This window comes from Lissotriton vulgaris, chromosome 3_1 (genome assembly GCF_964263255.1).
Source record: "Lissotriton vulgaris chromosome 3_1, aLisVul1.2, whole genome shotgun sequence".
In the NCBI taxonomy this organism is placed as follows: Eukaryota; Metazoa; Chordata; class Amphibia; order Caudata; family Salamandridae; genus Lissotriton; species Lissotriton vulgaris.
The window spans coordinates 1089487888-1089507353 of NC_141689.1; the positions used below are offsets into that span (position 1 = coordinate 1089487888).

General features: G+C 46.0%; 1 protein-coding gene across 19 annotated transcripts in view; it reads left to right on the forward strand.

The window, feature by feature from the left end:
- The window catches only part of LOC147727467 (ankyrin repeat domain-containing protein 17-like), a 1323072-nt gene that overhangs the window by 898376 nt on the left and 405230 nt on the right, over positions 1–19466 (forward strand). For 17 of the 19 annotated variants that reach the window (XM_086961534.1, XM_086961542.1, XM_086961537.1 and 14 more), the window contains one exon: positions 15890–16006. In XM_086961534.1, coding sequence (XP_086817660.1) covers positions 15890–16006 — 117 coding nt within the window. The remainder of the gene's footprint in view (positions 1–15889; positions 16007–19466) is intronic. The other 2 variants (XM_086961539.1, XM_086961550.1) reach the window with 1 other exon arrangement.

The window sequence follows — 19466 nt, forward strand, 5'->3', positions numbered from 1 at the left end:
CTGCAACATGGTCTTCTGTACACACATACATCAAACATTACTGTGTGGCCATTCAAATGAACAAAGAAGCACAAGTTAGGACAAAAGGTCTTACAGCATCTATTTACAAACCAAAGTTCATCTTCCACCCAGCTACCACAAAACTAGCAAATCGCTGCAAAGTCTATGTACATCATAGTGAATCCAGAAAAGATTCACGCTGCAAAACAAATAGTTTCTTACCTGTTGGAGTAGTTTTTCACTTTGAAGAATTTTCTGGATTCACAAGCAAACCCACCCTTCTCCGCCAAGGAAAAGAACTATGAGGAGGAGAGAATAAAAAGCAAAGACAAAGAAAAGAGAAAAAGTAATCCGAAGATGGCTAACAAAGGTGGGAGCTTCTGGAGGAAGCCCGTCGATGTCACAGAAGGGCACCAAATGGTACTACGTCGTCGATGCCCATCAACATCAATTTTTTTTTTTTAAATACTACAATTCCGGACCCAACCACTAGATGGCGGAATAATGCCCACCATAGTCAATCTAGAAAATTGTCCAAGCTGCAAAACTACACTTGCGGGTAAACTATTCGTTATCAAGAATAATAAAACTATTTCTTAAAGGATTGTTTAGAATGTTTCCTCCAATTAGGAGTCCACCCTCCGCCTTGGCATCTCAACATTATTCTAACGCAGCTTATGAAGGCCCCATTCGAGCCTATTCTTCTGCTGGCGCTTACATCAGCCAGAGGGGCAAGCGACATACAGGCTTTCACTACTCGTCATCCTTTCCTCCAGTTCACCTCAGACTCTGTTATACTCTGTACAAATCCTACCTTTACACCCAAGGTCCAATCAGAAGTTCACCTAAGTGAGCCAGTCGTATCGGAAACTTTCCTCCCAAATCCACTGTCACCTGCTGAAAGATCTTTGCATTCCCTGGATCTAAAAAGGTGCATAAAATTCTACTTACAAGAAACAGCCAGCATACGTTATGCTGATTAGCTTTTTGTGGCTTTAGGAAAAATCAGAAACGGATATCCTGTAACTAAACAGACCATAGCACGTTGGATATCTTCCGCAATCCAGTTTTGCCAACAAGCAGGCAAACCTCTACCTTCAAAAGTGAAAGCTCACTCTGTGAGAGCAGTTTTCACTTCAACTGCTCTCTTTGCCGGTGTGCCTATTCAACAGATTTGCAGAGCAGCAATCTGGTCCAGCAGGCACACTTTCACCAAGCATTACTGCCTGGAAGCTGCAAGTAATGCTGATGCAGCTGCAGGGACAGACTGTGCTACATAACCTTTTTCATTGAGGGGAGCCTCTATTCTTCCCACCTTCCTTTGTGTTTTACAATTATTGTGATGATTGAAATTGTTATTCAAACATATGCATGGACAGATATTAATGCATGTACATACTATATATATATATATATATATATATATATATATATATATAAATTAATTTAATTAATTGTGTGCTTATATAGCGCTGGAATCACTCCCGAAGGGGTACCTCCGCGCTTCGACCGCTGCGAAACCCTTCCTGGCTTCCCTGAGAGATGGTCCCTTAATGGGTATCTCCAGGGTGAGACCAGGCATCCCCGGCGGTCTGGTGGGGCCGTTAGTGAAGATGAGGCAAGCTAGTGCCCAGAGTTGCCGAGTGTGATCGCTGATCAGAGTGGGCACCGAAGCGAGAGAATTATCGAGTCCGCTGACCCTGGTCCAGAAACCTGCCGCGTCGGGAATCGAACCCTGGTCCCGGGCCGTCCTCTGCTCTCGGGTCTGCCGCCTATATATATATATGTGTGTGTATATATATATATATATATATGTGTGTATATATATATGTGTGTATATGTATGTATATGTATATATATGTGTATATGTATGTGTATATGTATGTGTATATATATGTATGTGTATAAATATGTATGTGTATATATATACATGTATGTATATGTATGTATATGTATGTATATATGTGTATGTATATATATGTATATATATATGTATGTATGTGTATATATATATGTATATATGTATATATATGTGTATATGTGTGTATATATGTGTATATATGTATATATATGTGTATATATGTATATATATGTGTATATATGTGTATATATGTGTGTATATATGTGTATATATGTGTATATATATATGTGTATATATGTGTATATATATGTATATATATGTATATATATGTATATATATGTATATGTATATGTATGTGTATATGTATATGTATGTATATATGTATATGTATGTGTATATGTATATGTATATGTATGTGTATATGTATGTGTATGTATATATGTGTATATGTATATATATGTGTATATGTATATATATGTGTATATGTATGTGTGTATATATATGTGTATGTGTATATATATGTATATATGTGTATATGTATGTGTATATATATGTGTATGTGTATATATATGTATATATGTGTATATGTATGTGTATATATGTATGTGTATATATGTGTATATGTATGTATATATATGTGTATATGTATGTATGTATATATGTGTATATGTATGTATATATATATGTGTATATGTATATATATATATGTGTATATGTATATATATATATATATGTGTATATGTATATGTATATATATGTGTATATGTATATGTATATATAGGTGTATATGTATATATGTATATATATGTGATCAAGGCCTCTGTGTAGGCCGAAACGTCATGCTGTGTGCCGCTTCCTCGAGGGTACAATAAAAGATGAAAATTGCTCACTGCACCTGAGGTCTCCGTCTTCTTTCCTGCGCAGCGGTTCCTTCATTGAGCTCCGGGCGAGAGGTTGCTGAGGATTGTTCTATATATATATATATATATATATATCCGAAAACTCCTTACAGCTGATTCGTACCTTCGCAGAACAGAAAGACCACGAACCACCAAGCTTTTAAAATACCTTCTGTTTATTCGCCTTCAGTTACAGGTAAACGCTGGCAGCCATGACGCGTTTCGTCCCTGCTAGGGGGACTTGATCACATGACTCCTTACTACAAATTGCCTCTCTTAATATAGGTCATCACTCTTTTTTTCTTTTTTTACTTTTTTCATTTTTTTAAACCAACATCTGTATTCTCATTGGCTGAACATCAATCATGTGACATTTTAAAGTGCTAGACGTAATGTGCAAATATGAGGTCCTATAGGCTTTTGATCAAAATTTAATTTTTCAATCTTTGTTTTTTTAAAACATAGAATTATCTGTTTAGGTTGAAAACATGTTATGTTATTGCATCAATGCGCTCACTTGAATGGCAACAGTTAAAACCACGCAATTCATGTGTAACTCACGACAACCTGTTTTCTAGAATTTCATTCTCAATACATGATTTATACAGATAATTCCTTCATGGGGAAGTTATTATAAATACATAAATGCTTAACTATATAGATGTACATATTAGCCTTTAAAATTTCCTAAGGCAAAAATACATATACATAAATAATGGAACATTCCAAAATTAAATATATAAATATATATAAATATATCTATTAAAATATTGTTTCATATAAATAATCTCCAGTATGTACATCTAAAATCCAGTGATAATATACTTTTTAAACTGTTGCAACATGTTATTATACTCAAATATTTAGCCAAACGTCTATGCCCATCTCATGCTCTGGTGAAATCCCTTAATCTGTCTTCAACCTACTGTATCTTACAGGACCTCTTTACCCTAAAGTGCTAATGCTAACCTTGAAAAAAGGGAACTGTGCCTATCAGTGCAAAGTGAGAATAAAAAGTAGAAAAATAGAAAGGGAAAATTTGTTGGGGTTAGGGGAGGCGGGGCAGGGGAAGTTCAGATTCTGCATATACACACAAATTAATAATAATCCTCAAATTCATACTACATTGGGTCAAAGGTCAAGGACATACTGGTAATAAAATATCCAATTCTACTAAGAGGATTCGTTCAGAATTTATAATCTCACATGTTAGGCCACTGTTAAAATGTTAGTTTACTGGTTTGTACTCTCATCATCCTGACTTGGCCCCCACTCTGCTATTATCTTGTCACAGTAAGCTAGCATTTAGTTCTTCTGAACTATTGAGGCCATTTGGTTGCTTACTATCAAGGCTGAGAATATAGTTAACTTCCATAATTCTAAGGTTCCTCTCTCTGTCTCCTCCTCGTTTGTTTTTGGGGACCGCGTCAATGAGATAGTATTTGAGGTCCTTAAAGTTGCCCTTGTGACACTCATGAAAATGTCTGGCCACTGGATATGCCTGATCGTGGTTCTTGATAGCCCTTATGTGTTGGAGTACCCTCTTGTGTCCTGGTAAGATGGTACTACCTATATATTTTAATCCACAGGGGCACTCCAACACATATACAGTAAACCCATTACGATCTCCACAGCTCCATAATGGTTGTACTGAAACCTGGGAAGTTTGGTAGCCAACTTCTCATCACATTAAACCCTCAATGATGCCAGCTTTGGATTTAGTGTCAATAGATTGGGTTCTATTTTTAAAGATATTGCTATGGTAGAAGCTGCCTTAAGTCATTCTATTAGTTTCAGTTTTAAAAGATATTCACAGTAAAAATATACTTATCATCAAAAGGGCACTTTTGGGCATTGTGTTGAGTTCAGATTACTTTTTTAACAAATCTAACGAATTACTTGAAATAAATTAGATTTAAAAAAATTCCCTGGGTGTTGTTATTAATAATTTGTTTTTATAAAAACAAACTCCCAAAGTGCACATTTTTTTTTTAAAAGGAAAAAACAAAAGTTTGGTGAACCCTGTCAAACCCAACATTGGTAGTGGTAGTCCTCCAAACATATTGTAACTTGAGAGGAACCACTGTTGCCAAAATTCATAACTACTGATGACCTTGTGATACTGAATCCACTAGCTGCTCTTGCAGCCCTCACCATCTTAAAAACCTTCTGCTATGTTTTCAAAGCCATCTTGGCAAATACCCCTACTAATTTTTCAAACAATCACTCCATCTCTAGTAATTCTCACAACACCTACAGCCAGGGTACTCTCAGACTGCAGTCAGATTGTGAAAAAGAAAAAAGGCAGAAGGCCTTTATCCATCTATGCACCTAGTATCTGAAACAACATCCCTGTTCCCACCAGTACTTCCCCAAACCTGCTCCAATTAGGAAAGGGTTTAAGGGTCACCTCTTTAAACGATATTACATAATAATACAATAATAGACCACAAACCAGCTTCCTTGCCTATCACTTGTTGGCTTTATGCTAGTCTTTGACCCTGTACAGGCTCTGCTCAGCCTGGCGTCAGGTCATTTAAGAATCGGTGGCAGGTTGTGGAATCTTTTTTGACCCATTTCCAGTAGCAAGTTTCTGTGTTCAGACCAGCATAGAGTCTGCAACCTGTCTGCTGAAGGAACACAACATTAACGCCTGTTCGTCATTCTCCACTTTTTATTGCATGAAGAAAATTCAGCACTGAAGGAATAGCAGGTGAGGGGCGCTACACAGTGATCCAGTGTCAGGACTAGACTGGGTCCCCCATCAAGCACAGTTGCAGAGGATGTTGAGTGATTAAAAAGTAATCTCAAAGTTATTGAAAAGTAACTGACAAGTATTTTCAACTGTTTCTGAACATTTAATATACCTGTATCTACATTAAAATGTATTATCAGAAAAGTAATATTTTTACTTACCTGCACAAGTCTGGCTTGGTTCTAAAAATAAAATACATCAAAGAACTTTGTATACAAAACAATTGGTCAGAGTTCAGTCTTTGAGTGTGTGAATTCATTTCTTGCCAGAGTGCGTACAGTAAATGCTTTTTACTACCTTCTGATAAACCCACAGTAACACAAATAGAGAGTAAGGTATTATATGCTTTAACCTCTGTAAGTCTTTGGGGATTTACTGGACTTTGTACACACTATACCTTACTTTGGTGTAGTATATACAGAGCCAGCTTCCTACAGGTATCTGTTAGCAGGGAAGTCTAACAGAAGTGGAGCCCAATCTGTAACCCTCTTAAGAGCTTGACTGTGCAGACAAAGCTTCTGGAGTGCACTCAATTAAGCCTGCACCTAGGAAAAGGACTGTTTCAAAGTGATTCAACCCCAGTTTGGCTTTTTTTTTTGGGAGTACACCTGTTGGTAATCTTGAACTCTAACACTTGAACAGTGCTCAGTGTATGGGCTCTGCCCCCAAACTTGTTGAAATTAGCTTTAAACCATATTGTCACATTTAACTTTCCTGTAAGACCGGAGTATGTGGTGTAGAATACCACCTGGCATGGAAAGCTAAATGCACAAGTGAACTGCAGCTCCGATTGTGCCATCCACTGTAGTGACAGGGAAACAACATGGTTTCAGGCCTACCTTATGTAGTCTGACAGCAGCAGATTGAACCCCGCTACCCAGACCTGTCAAAATTATTTTTTGACATGTAAGACAACCTCATTTATAATGGAAAGTCACACTGAGCACACCGTGCAGGCCACTAAGTCGTGTGCATCATACTTAAGAGTGGAACAAATGTCACTCAAATGAGTTGTTCCCTTAATGAGTGGGCCAAAAAATACATTGTCACTGGTCAGGCACATAGGAAAGGTCAACGTGTAATTAATACACTTTGATCTTTAACTTTTGAGTTGTACTAACTACAGACCCAATTCAACTTTTCATATTTGGATAAAAATCCAGTTTAATGGTCGTTACATTTTTAAAATTAAATATATGGTAAATAACGTTTAGAAAGTTACCTTTACCTTGCCTGAAGTCTCTGTAGTCTCATTTTCGTTAGTCTCCAGCAAATGCCCAGCCTGTCCTTGGCCGGAAAAAGGTGAGAAAACTGCTCCCAGAGAAGAGACAGTGACCTGGGGGTGGGGAGTTGTTTTTATCCCCTGACAGGAATATCAGTTTGGGTGGGTCCAGGAATGGAATCAACTTCAAAGGGGCCTGTCCCATCGCAAGCAAATGTTAGCTAGCAGTTAGCAAGCCCCAGCGTTTGTCCCTATAGTCCGGCTGGCGCCAAACCCAGTGGGAGTAAAACCTATCCAACAAACCAGTTTTGAGTGACCGCAGTAGAGGGTGCTCCTCATTACCCTGGCTACACCTCTGGTTGGACATACAGGCTCTAGACAAGAGGAGAAGTGTTTCCACATCTAGGATTTTGAGGGTGAGGGGCACAGTGTGATTGTGTTTGCAGTAGAGCAAATAGAAACTTCCAATAAAGTGTGTAGGGTTACTCCTGGGAAATGGTACCGTATTGGTTAGGGATTGCCCAGGAGTCTTCCCCACCCACGTTTGTGAACCCCACAAACCATTGCCCTTACCCATCGTTCCTCAGAATGGTTTCTGAACCTACAGAAGAGGATTGGACCTACTCTCTGTGGCCTGTGTTGAGCTTTGAAGGACTGGACATCTTCCTCTTCTGTACCAAGACAAAGAAACAGACTCCTAGAATCAGTTGGCTGGACTCTTGTGTGACTGCAGGCACTAAAATAGCTAGAGGTCTTTTCCCTACAATTGATAGATGACTAGTGGCTACTGAAACTTTGACTGGACTGCTCTATTGGCCTCTGCCTAGCCCCCTTAGGCTTTCTAGGTGTCACTACTAGGAGGGGATTAGAATGGACTCCTGTGGTTTCTTGGACAATGGAATGAAGCTGGGTATCTTTTGAAAACATATGCTCCGGGGCCAAGGGGACCTACTGCCAACAGTACCCAACCAGCATTTCTACAGCATAATATTGAATATTTCATTTGTTTCGCTGAAAGGCTCTAGCATCTCTGAAACACACATTGGAAAAGCTAGTAAATCTAGCCTATGATAGCTATTGGCAGTGTGTTGTGGCCATACTGTACAGCAGCACTGATGCTTTGCAGTGTTCAGCATGGCTACAAATCATTGCCAAAGTCAATAGTGCCCATGCTGTACAACTTGAACAAGAGACAATGACAGAGTCATTAGCTACAAAGGTCAAATCTATTGGCTTTGCCAAGTTTTGTTAGGTCTCTGCACAACAGCACCACTGTCATTCTATCTCCCCATGCGTGAAGAAAAATAATGAAATTTGGAGAGAAAAAATCCCATGAATAAATAGTGGAATTCTGCCCATATTGAAATCTTAAAATACGTTTGGAATCGGTTAACATCTGTTGTCACAATAAAAGCAGATAACATATCTTGTCATAAGAAACATCCATCCAAAGGAGAAAATGGCTTGTTTAATGTATGTGTAGGGTAGTAAAATAACATCTGAAAGAGACACGTTAGTGATAGATTCCTTACCTTAGAATATCCCCAGGCGTCAGACTGGATCCGGAAATTTTTGCGTAGCAATACCCCTGCGCGCTGTTAGGCGTCGTCTGCGGCTCCGCGTCCGTCGTCGGCGTCGTGAGCGCCGGGATGACGTCATCGGAGTATATAGACGGCGCCCATGCGCGCTGACGTCAGTTCTTCTTTTTTCCGCGCCAGCTAGCGCAGATCCGGAAGAAGCTCTACCCCCAGTCACTTTTTGACTGAAAACTTTTTGATCTTTTTGATCCTCTACTTAGTCGATTCTCGACTATCGGTGCCAGGGATGCCCGGGTTCAAGCCTTGCTCGAAGTGCGGCCGACTCATGTCGGTCACGGACCCCCATCGCCGGTGCCTGAAGTGCTTAGGCCTCGACCACGACGATCGAACCTGTGACGACTGCCGGGCCCTGACGTCGAAGGCTAGGCGGGAGCGGTCCCGCAAGCGTCTCGAGCTGAGGCAGTCGGCCCCGCGCCGCTCCAGGTCCCGGTCCCGGTCCCACGGGAGGTCGAGGGACAGGTCGCGAGGTCGGAGTCATCGACGCTCCGGGAGTGGTCACCGATCGTCTGGATCCAAGTCCTCAGGTAAGAGGCATGAGAGGTCGGAGCGCCACCATCGGTCCTCCGACCCGCCCCGACGCTCGCTCGATGCGGCCGGGGGTTCGGGCGACACCGCCCACGCGGCTCCGCGGGAGTCGCAAGCGTCGCCGCCTGCCCCACACCTTCGGGTCCCTGGGCACGGCGCGTCGCAGGAGGAGGTCGAGAGGTACCTCATGGCCATGAGGGCCCTCCCTCCTCAGTCGGTTCCCGTGGCGCCTTCGGGCCGATCGGCTCCGTCTGGAGGTCCTTCCGGGTCGGGCGCTTCGGCCCCGACGACGTCGGGTGCTTCGGGCCCGGCGCCGCTGGCGACTTCGGTCCCGGCGCCGCGCGACCTCGCTGGATCCGGCTCCGGATCCGGGACCTCGCCGGTCGACCTTACGACCTCACCGGCGCCGTCCCTTCAGGTGTCGTCCCCGGCAGCCGTAGTGGTTGCCGACCCCAATGCTTCCTACGGTCCGCCTCAGGCGTCGGAGGGGCGCCGCTGGGCGCCGATTCCGTCGGCCATCGGAGAATTCTATCTCCACGAGGAGGCCCTGGCTGTTCATCCTGGTCTCCAGGAGCTGGGTGACGAGGAGCAATGGGAGGGGTCCGAGGACCCTCTGGCACGTGATTGCCAGTCACATCAGGACTGGACATATGAGCTTGGGGAGGCCAGTGGTATTGACACCTCGCCAGACACTGGATTTACATCGCCCCCGACTGTGGCTTCGGAGGCGGGTTCTGCTTACAGCGTAGTGTTGACGAAGGCAGCTAAGGCCCTAAACCTTGAGCTCCCCGTCGCGGCCGTGAGGACTAATCTCCTCACTGAGGTGCTCAAACAGCAGTCCGGCTCCGCGGAGCCCCTTCTGCCGTTCAATGAGGCCTTGTGTGACGTTCTGCTGGGCACTTGGTCCAAGCCCGCCACAGGTCCCCCTGTGGATAGGAACGTGGCCAGACGCTACCGCCCGGCACCGGGCGACCCTTGCTTTTTGTCCACCCACCCCACCCCCGAGAGCCTGGTCATCCAGGCCTCCACTTCCCAGACCGCATTCCCGACGGCCCCGCCCGATCGGGAATCCAAGAGATATGAGCAGTTCGGGAAGAAGGTCTTCTCGTCTGTGAGCCTAGGGCTCCGGTCAGTCAACACCAACTGTCTCTTGGGCCGCTACACCCACACTCTGTGGGACACGGTTGCGGAGGTGCTGCCACAATGCTCTGAGGAGGTCAGGGCTAAACTCAGCCAAACCCTTGCGGACGGCCGAGATGCGGCACGATTTTCCATCCGGTGTGGGCTGGATACCACGGACTCACTGGGCAGGGCGATGGCAACGACGGTGGCGGTTCGACGCCACGCCTGGTTGAGGTCCGCCAATTTCTCGGCCGATGTCCAGGCCACTCTCCTGGACATGCCGTTTGATGGCCGTCGCCTCTTCGGCGACAAGGCAGACCATGCGCTGGAACGTTTTAAGGACTCCAGGGCCACGGCCAAGTCCTTGGGCCTTGCGGCCCCACGCCAGCAATCGGGTGCCTTTCGCTCCTTTCGTGGCCACGGAAGGGGCGCCCCACCACGGACCGTCAGCCACGCGCCGCAGAATGTTCAGCAACGCGGTGGCGGCCGTGGGAACCGCCGTGGCGGTGGTCGGGGCCAGCGGCGAGGCCAGTCCACACCTCCCTCAGCAGCCCCCGCCTCAAAACCTTCCTAGTCCGAGTTTTCAGGCCCATGTGACGCCTGTGGGAGGCAGGGTTCGCCATCACCTCTCCCACTGGCATACAGTCACTTCGGACAGGTGGGTGCTGCAAATTGTCCGAAGGGGTTTCTCCCTCCCCTTCGAGTCTTCCCCTCCATCCATGCCACCTCAATGCCACCGTGTGTCGGGGGATCACTTGCGACTTCTGCAAGGGGAAGTTTCGGCCCTCTTGGCCAAGAGGGCCATCGAGCGCGTTCCTGGGCCAGAAGTAGGACGTGGCTGTTACTCCCACTACTTTCTGGTACCCAAGAAGGGCAAAGGGGGCCTACGCCCTATCTTGGATCTGCGGAACGTGAACGGCTTCCTCCGTACGGAGAAGTTCAAGATGCTCACTTTGGCTCAGGTCCTGGCTGCCCTGGACCCAGGAGACTGGATGGTAGCGTTGGACTTGCAGGACGCCTATTTCCACATCCCCGTCCTGCCGGCCCACCGGCGTTACCTGCGGTTCACGGTAGGCCACGAGCACTTTCAGTTTACCGTGCTCCCCTTCGGCCTTACCAGCGCCCCACGGGTGTTCACGAAGGTGATGGCGGTGGTCGCAGCCCATCTGCGCAGGCAAGGGGTGTCAGTCTTCCCCTACCTCGACGACTGGTTGTTGAAGGCGGGCTCGCCCCAGACAGTCGTCAGCCACCTCCAGACTACGGCCGACCTCCTGCACTTGCTGGGGTTCTCCATCAATGTGCCGAAGTCACACCTGTGTCCCTCTCAGAAGCTCCTTTTCATCGGAGCGGTTCTCGACTCGGCGCAGTTTCGGGTTTACCCACCCGAGCAGCGGGTTCGGGATATTCAGGCTCTGATTCCTGTCTTCGGGCCGTTATCCCGGGTCTCGGTCAGGTTGACGCTGCGGCTTCTGGGACTGATGGCCTCCTGCATCCTTCTGGTGCGTCACGCCAGGTGGCGGATGCGGGCTCTGCAGTGGGACCTGAAGTTTCAGTGGGCCCAGCATCAGGGCAACCTGTCCGATCATGTCCTGATCTCGGAGGGCACTGCGAGACAACTGCAGTGGTGGCTCACGGACCGCGACTGGGTCAGTGGCAGACCTCTCTCTCTACCCCAGCCGGAGCACGTAGTTGTGACGGACGCGTCCCTCCAGGGCTGGGGAGGCCACATGGGAGAGGCGGAGATCAGAGGCCTCTGGTCTCCGGCGGAGTCCCGGCTCCACATCAACCTTCTGGAGCTGCGGGCGATTCGTCTTGCACTGAAGGCATTCCTCCCCTCTGTCAGGGGGAGCGTGGTGCAAGTGTTCACCGACAACACCACCGCCATGTGGTACTGCAACAAACAGGGCGGTGTGGGGTCGTGGACCCTTTGCCAGGAGGCTCTGCGCCTCTGGCAGTGGCTGGAACATCAGGGCGTGACTCTGGTGGTTCAACACCTGGCAGGTTCTCTGAATGCCAGGGCGGACGAACTCAGCCGCCGGTGCATGATGGATCACGAATGGCGTCTGAACTCGGACGTGGCGCAAGGTCTCTTTCGACAGTGGGGAGAGCCTTGGTTAGATCTATTCGCCACAGAAGAGAACGCGCAATGTCAGCAGTTCTGCGCGTTGGAGTTTCCAAGGCGGCACTCGCTCGGAGACGCTTTTCGTCGCGAGTGGAGCTGCGGCCTGTTGTACGCCTTTCCGCCTATACCACTTCTGCCCAGAGTGCTGAAGAAGATCAAGCGCGACCGGGCCCAGGTTATCCTTGTGGCTCCGGACTGGGCTCGAAGATACTGGTATCCCGAGCTACTCAGCATGTCAGTCGATCCCCCGATTCGTCTGCCTCTTCGGGAGGACCTTCTGTCGCAGCAGCAGGGGACGGTCCTGCACCCGAACCTGTCCAGTCTCCACCTACAAGCTTGGAGATTGAGCGGCGGCAGTTGAGGCCATTTGACTTGCCTCCCGAAGTCTGTGACATCATTCTGGCAGCCAGGCGTCCCTCCACTAAGTCGGTATACGCCTGCCGGTGGAATAGATTTGTGGCATGGTGCGCAGCAAAGGCTGTGGATCCCCTCTCTGCACCCCTTTCGGAAGTGCTGCTCTTTCTTCTTTCCCTTGCCCAGCAGGGCTCTGCTCTGGGCACTCTTAAAGGGTATCTCTCTGCTCTTTCAGCCTTCTTGAGGCTACCTGATCAGCCTTCTTTGTTCAAGTCCCCTATAGTGAGTAGATTTCTGAAGGGCATCACACACATGTTCCCTCCTGTTCCCTTCGTGATGCCCCAGTGGGACTTGAACCTTGTTCTCACCTATCTGATGTGTGCTCCCTTTGAGCCACTTCATAACTGTCCTCTTCGCCTCCTTACGCTGAAGACGGCCTTCCTGGTTGCCATCACCTCTGCCAGGAGAGTGAGTGAGCTCCAGGCTCTTTCTTCTTCTCCGCCTTTCCTGTCTGTTCACCCTGATAAGGTGGTGTTGCGTACACGACCTTCCTTTCTGCCCAAGGTTGTCACGGCCTTCCACATCGGGCAGTCCATCACCTTGCCCACCTTCTTTCCGCCTCCGCATCCCTCGAAAGAGGAGGAGAGGCTCCACCGTCTGGATCCAAAACGTGCGCTCTCCTACTACTTGGACCGCACTCGCCAATTCCGGGTGGATGACCAACTCTTCGTTGGTTACGTGGGCGCGAAGAAGGGAAAGGCTGTACACAAGAGGACCATCTCCAGGTGGATCATCTTGTGCATCCAAGCATGCTACTCCATGGCGAGGAAGGAGCCCCCGGCTGGATTGCGGGCTCACTCCACTCGGGCCACGGCAACGACAACTGCCCTGGGCCGCGGTGTCCCCCTGCAGGACATCTGTCAGGCAGCCACGTGGGCCTCGCTGCACACGTTCGCAAGACACTACTGCCTGGACAGTCAAGTCCGGAGGGATGGCTTCTTTGGCCGTTCCGTCCTCCAGGACTTTCTGGTGTGATATTGGTTCGCAGACCCACCACCGCGGGGTTGGTATTGCTGGGGTATCTATTCTAAGGTAAGGAATCTATCACTAACGTGTCTCTTTCAGATGCACAAGTTACTACTTGTGTAACGATATATCTGTAAGAGACATTAGTTAGTGATAGATTCCTTACCGCCCTCCCATCCTCCCCGTTCTGCGAACCGATATTTAGGGTTAAGGTCATCCCCTTTCAGGGCCCTAGTTTCATGGCACCAGTGTTAGTTCTATCATGGCTCTGCGTATCTGGCGCGGAAAAGCTGTGTTATCAGAACTGACGTCAGCGCGCATGGGCGCCGTCTATATACTCCGATGACGTCATCCCGGCGCTCACGACGCCGACGACGGACGCGGAGCCGCAGACGACGCCTAACAGCGCGCAGGGGTATTGCTACGCAAAAATTTCCGGATCCAGTCTGACGCCTGGGGATATTCTAAGGTAAGGAATCTATCACTAACTAATGTCTCTTACAGATATATCGTTACACAAGTAGTAACTTGTGCAAATGGCAAGAGGTTCAACAAGAAAGGGAAGAAAAAATAAAAGCAGTGCAATCATGACAGTGGAATAAGCAGAAGGACAGCAATCAAGCTGAAGCAATTAGTACTTGGTCTGGGCTCCAGATGAAAAGAGAGGAAGTGAAGCCAGCATGCTATGGCCAATTCGAAGGCAGCAAATACGAGTGACAGTGAAACCAATGAATGTTAAGCAATTGACAGGCCCCAAGCTCCTTGTTGTAAAAAAAAATAATAATAATAACATGCAATAGTGCATGCAGCATGTGTTGTGCTGTCGCAGGTAAGACCTATAAACGACAAGTCTCTTTCTGTTTTGAACTTAAAACTATTTTCAAGGAAAAGCCTCAAAAGCTCTAGTGGCTTGTATCCGCTTGGCAGTGTCAGTGCAGCACCTAAAATTTTAGAATTGTCCAGTGGAGAGTCATTTTCTTTAAAATAAAAAAGTGACTACGCTCCTTTTTGGAATAAAACCTATAAACGTTTTGGACTTCTAGACTGTCACCGGAACCAATAAATCATGCCTACCGCTTCCTTTTACAACCATTGGCTTTTTGATGCTATTTTCACTCAAATAGTTTAAAATAAATCCTGTTCCCCTTATTGACTTTGTCATTTTGGTCATATATCTTACTCATAACATTTTTCTCTTAATTTCAAAATTATTTGTGGAATTTTTTTTGTGAGATTTTCTGATGTGTGTGCACTGCTTTAATTCTTTACACATCGGGCTTGATTTAAGCATGACTGGTTTAAATTGGTTGTCAGGGATTGAGAACGTGCACATGTTAATTAACTTGTGCTACCTAGCTGGGGGTGCCCTTATCCTTAGAGGTGGACACTTTTCCAGTCTAAATCAACTTTCCTAGATAATGCAGCTAGGATATGTCTCTGAAGTCTAGGACAGGCTTCATCACCCTGCTGGTGGTGAAAGAATGCTACAGTGACAGGGAGGCCTGTCCGCTCTAGGGATTGGCCTTGAAAGGTGTCCCAGCTCCATGTAAAGGAATGGCTTGGAATTGAGCTATACCTTCATCAGGAAACCTCCTTCAAAGTAGGCTGGACAGTAAGCCAATATGCTGCAAGTGTGAGCTTATGTTTCCATTCAGGGGCCGTGATTAGAGCATATTCCCCTCATTAGGAAAGAGCCACAGTGGTATTTGTAGGTAATATCCCACTAGCTGATATATGAAAGGCTGCTACTTGATAGTTAGTCCACGTTTCTGAAGCGTTCTTGTGTGTACATTCATGCCATTTAAGAAGTACAGGTTGGTCAAATATCACTTAGGATTGCTCTGGACATCTTTTTTTCTTTTTTTTTCTTTGCATAGCTTTTGATCTACTGCATCTCATGCTGCAAAAGGAAAACGTTACCTACCTGTAACAATTGATTAGTTATGTTAGAGATTTGGTAAAGCGCATCAAATGCCCAAAGGTGACCTGAATTAGTCCTGGAGCCTGTAGTGCTGTAAATTTATATGTGCTCGACCAAACTCCCCAAAGGCGAGCAGACTGGAGGCAGTCTATCACTTAAGTCACCTTTTTTTGATTAGTGTACAAACCTTGTAATACTTTGCTTCTCCGCATGTAGCCTTAGCCTTTAGGATAGCAGCACAATCTAGAGTGGAGCCTGTCCTAATGCATTGTGAGTTTCAGGGGAGGCATCACTTCAGAAATTAAACCCATTACAAGACAAAACGACTTGTAATGTTCCAAGACATGACTGGATGGCAGGAGGGTGCACTACATGTGAATCTACTTCTGTACAGTCTGCAGCCAAATTGATACAGGCAAGTAATGTTTTATTGCTGCTTCTCATTCTTGGATCTATTTAATCTAAAGCTAAACAATTATTTCAGGAGATGTTGAAAAAGTGCCACCTGTGTATGGAATCCATTGTACAAGCCAAAGACCGACAAGCAGCAGAAGCAAACAAAAATGCAAGCATCCTTTTGGAAGAGTTAGATTTGGAGAAAGTGAGTGTTCTTCACTTGAATAACAACTGTATACTTGTTTGTTTCTTTAAAATGGCGTTATCATGAAACTGTTTAATTAGACTTGCTGTGATGAAATTTTTCATATTTGTCGTTATTTGTTATGAATAATTCCTTCTGCCAATTCCTTATCCTTTGAATTTTCCAATCTGGACTAGGTCCCTTTGGTGCTGAATCCTCTATGGGTCCACCATCCATTCTGGAATGGTGTAGACAATCCGTATATACACCACTACTACAAGTGATATTGATTACACTTTTTTGTGTGTGCCTCTAATGCCAAATTCTGGGCATCCATCATTTTTAATACTTTTCTAACAGTAGATTCTTTTGTTTTGCTCCAATTTCTATTTAGCTTCTTCTTGACGGAGCCAGTCTCCCTCAACATTTTGTAGTGTTAAAATATGCAAAAAAGAAGAGGCATTTTTCTCTGTTCTTCCCTCTTTCTGCCTCTTCTTGATGTCCAGGTGATAGTTTTGGTGGTGGGGAAGAAGGGGTGTGAGGGGTTCTTGATGCCAATCAAATGTGACTGCCTTCTGTGAATTTCTCTTTGATTAACCCCAAATAAAAAAAACTGCAGGGGAAAATAGCGTAAAAAAACTGCAGGGGAAAATAGCCTATCTAGAAAATTAGGATTTGGCACAGACTTGTCTGTACTATTCAGTGGTATTGGGTTCCAGTGAAATCTGTCTTTAGAAACCATCCTGGAGATGACACTGTAGGTAATATTTCCTTAATCTCCTACTGAACCATTTAATTTCCTTAGCAAAAGTCAGTTGAGACCGTTTTGTGTAGTTCTGGGGCAGGCAGAGGATTTGTACAGGTTAACCTATTCTAGTTGCACAATCTGCACATTGGCTCTGGAAATGTTAGAAATCAGGGTTATATTTTTTCCATCTACTGTAAGGGTAGTCGTTTCAACTCACTGAAGCAAACTGTGTGTGTCAAAATCAAGTTTTTTTTTTAATTTGATGGTGATCTTATTGATAACTACAAGCAAACCCACCCAGTCTGCATAGAATAGACTGGATCTGATGTTTTTCATAAACATTGGTGATCTCAGGTTGGGAAAAATATGCTTTTGAGAATGCAATCTCAGGCTCACTTTGATATCTTTCTGAACCACGTAGAAGGATTCAACCTGTTTGGGTTATAGGGCATTTAAGTGCTAGAAGACCATACTTAACCTTCATATACTGCTGGCCACCAGAAGATGGGCTAAAGTATACAAAAAAGTGATGGATGGAATGCTTTTATTACGTTCAGCCACTGGTAATTACTCTGGCCCAATCCATTGTTATTTTGTACACCATGTTACCTCAGTTTAGACCCAGCTATATGCAAATCAAGCTTAAGCCTGCTCTAGTTGTAACAGTCCAGCTCGAACTTCCAAGCCAGGTCCTCCCTGAACCGGAACACAAGCAACCCAGGACTGAATTCGCCCTCGTTATGGGCTTCTCCGCTGGGTACCGCTTGGTTCCAGTGGCAGTGTGCACAAGACCCATGTCTGAACATACCTGTCCCACTTAAGTTAACACACTGAAGAATACAAAAAGTGATGGAAGGAATATTTGAATTCATCTCAGACACTGGTAATTGCTTGGGCCTCATCCCTGTCCAACGTATTTTTTTGTACACAATGTCACCTTAGATGAGTTTAGCTGTTCGGACTGGACTGTTTTGATAGGAGCAGGGTCAAGACTGATTTCCATTTAGCTGTGCCCCAACTGAGGTGACATGCTGTATAAAATAACGAGGGATTGCCCCATTATTGGAACTTTCATAGATTCCCATAGCTTGTATCGTTCCTAGTCGTCGGTATGGGAGCCTCTGTAAACAAAAAATACCATCACAGTAGGTACAAAAGAGAAAGAAAGGCCTAGGCCTCACCTCATTGTGTAGCATATCCACCTCTTTTTGTAAAAGAGACCAAAAACCTGCAACAACCAATCAGATTAGCCTCACCTCATAGAACCCTCCTGAGAGAACCTCAGAGCCTCAAATTTTTTACCGCACGTTGTGCTAATGGAGTCTCCACCGAGCTCTGCTCAGATTTCTCTACAACTTATGGATTTCAACTATATTCTCTTCTGGATGTCGGATAAAGAAAATAAAGCTTTATTTAAAGCCTGTTCTAAAAAGAGGCTTTATGTTAAAGACGAGCATAAGGATTGTATTTATTGCTTGTACCTGGTTCACAAGGCCACTGATTGTAAAATCTGCAGAACCTTCTCCACCAAAACACTGAGAGACAGGGAAAGAAGACTTTTGACCTGGTTACAGAAGATGAAGTCACGGAAAGAGGTCATTTCAAGTGACAGCGAAGATTCCTCCTCAGCTACATCTTCAAGGAGGTCTAAAAAGAGGGGTAAGTCTACCCCTTCAACTGAACCTTCTGCTAAGGCCTCTCAAAAGACCTCTGATATGTCTAACAGGCCCAGTCCCAAAAAATCTCCTCACTGAGGTGTAAAGGAGAGCGAGGGACTTGTTCCTGAGGTCCTTTCTGCTCAAAAGATGAGCCAGGGACCTTCTATTGCCTCTCACCAGCTGAGAAGGCAAAACTTTTCAAAAGCCAACATCTGTACCTCAGGAGGGAAAATCGGAGTAGAAAACCTGTTTGTCGACGATGACATCAGGTACGACGGCTACTAAAGATCACCAGGCGTCGATCTCAGCTCCTTCGACGGTCCCGTCGTCAAGGGCTTCGCCGACGACTGCTTCGATGACGACTTCGTCGACGACGCAGGTTCCTATCACAGTGTCGTCGACGATGTTGATAACCTCAACGATGATGACTCCGACGGTGGTGTCGACGAACACGATGTCAATGACGACTGTTATGATGGTACTGACGTCGAGCTTGTTGACGGTACCGTCGACAATCTGTCCATCGTTGTTGACGATCCTTTCTCCGACGACGCTGCTTTCGTCGACGACGATTCCTTCGACGACGACTCAGACGGTACAAAAAGTGAACATTTCTATTAAGACGCCAAATTACACCGGAAATGACATCTCCGCGGGGGGTGACACCATTACCTCCTGCATTACTTTTGGATGAAGAGTACTCGGATGAGGCAGATAGTCCTTATGGTGATGCGTACAGTCCATCTCAGCTCCAGGTGAAATACCAGGACTCAGATTCTGATGATTATTACGAGGAACAATGGCAACTCCCTCCTCGGGATAGGCCTCAAGAACAATCGCATCAAGGCATGGTGTCCATGCCGTCTTCCCTGATAAGTGACTTGCAGATCATGTTGTTGGATTATAGGAGGAGATTTCCATCCCAAGCCTCTGAATCCATGCAACCTCCTCCACTACCACCACCACCACCACCACCTCGGTCTACTTCTATGGCTCAACCACCAGAACAGGAACCTTTGGAGGAACAGCAGAATATCATCACGGGGCAGGAAGATGATGATGAATCCGGATAGAG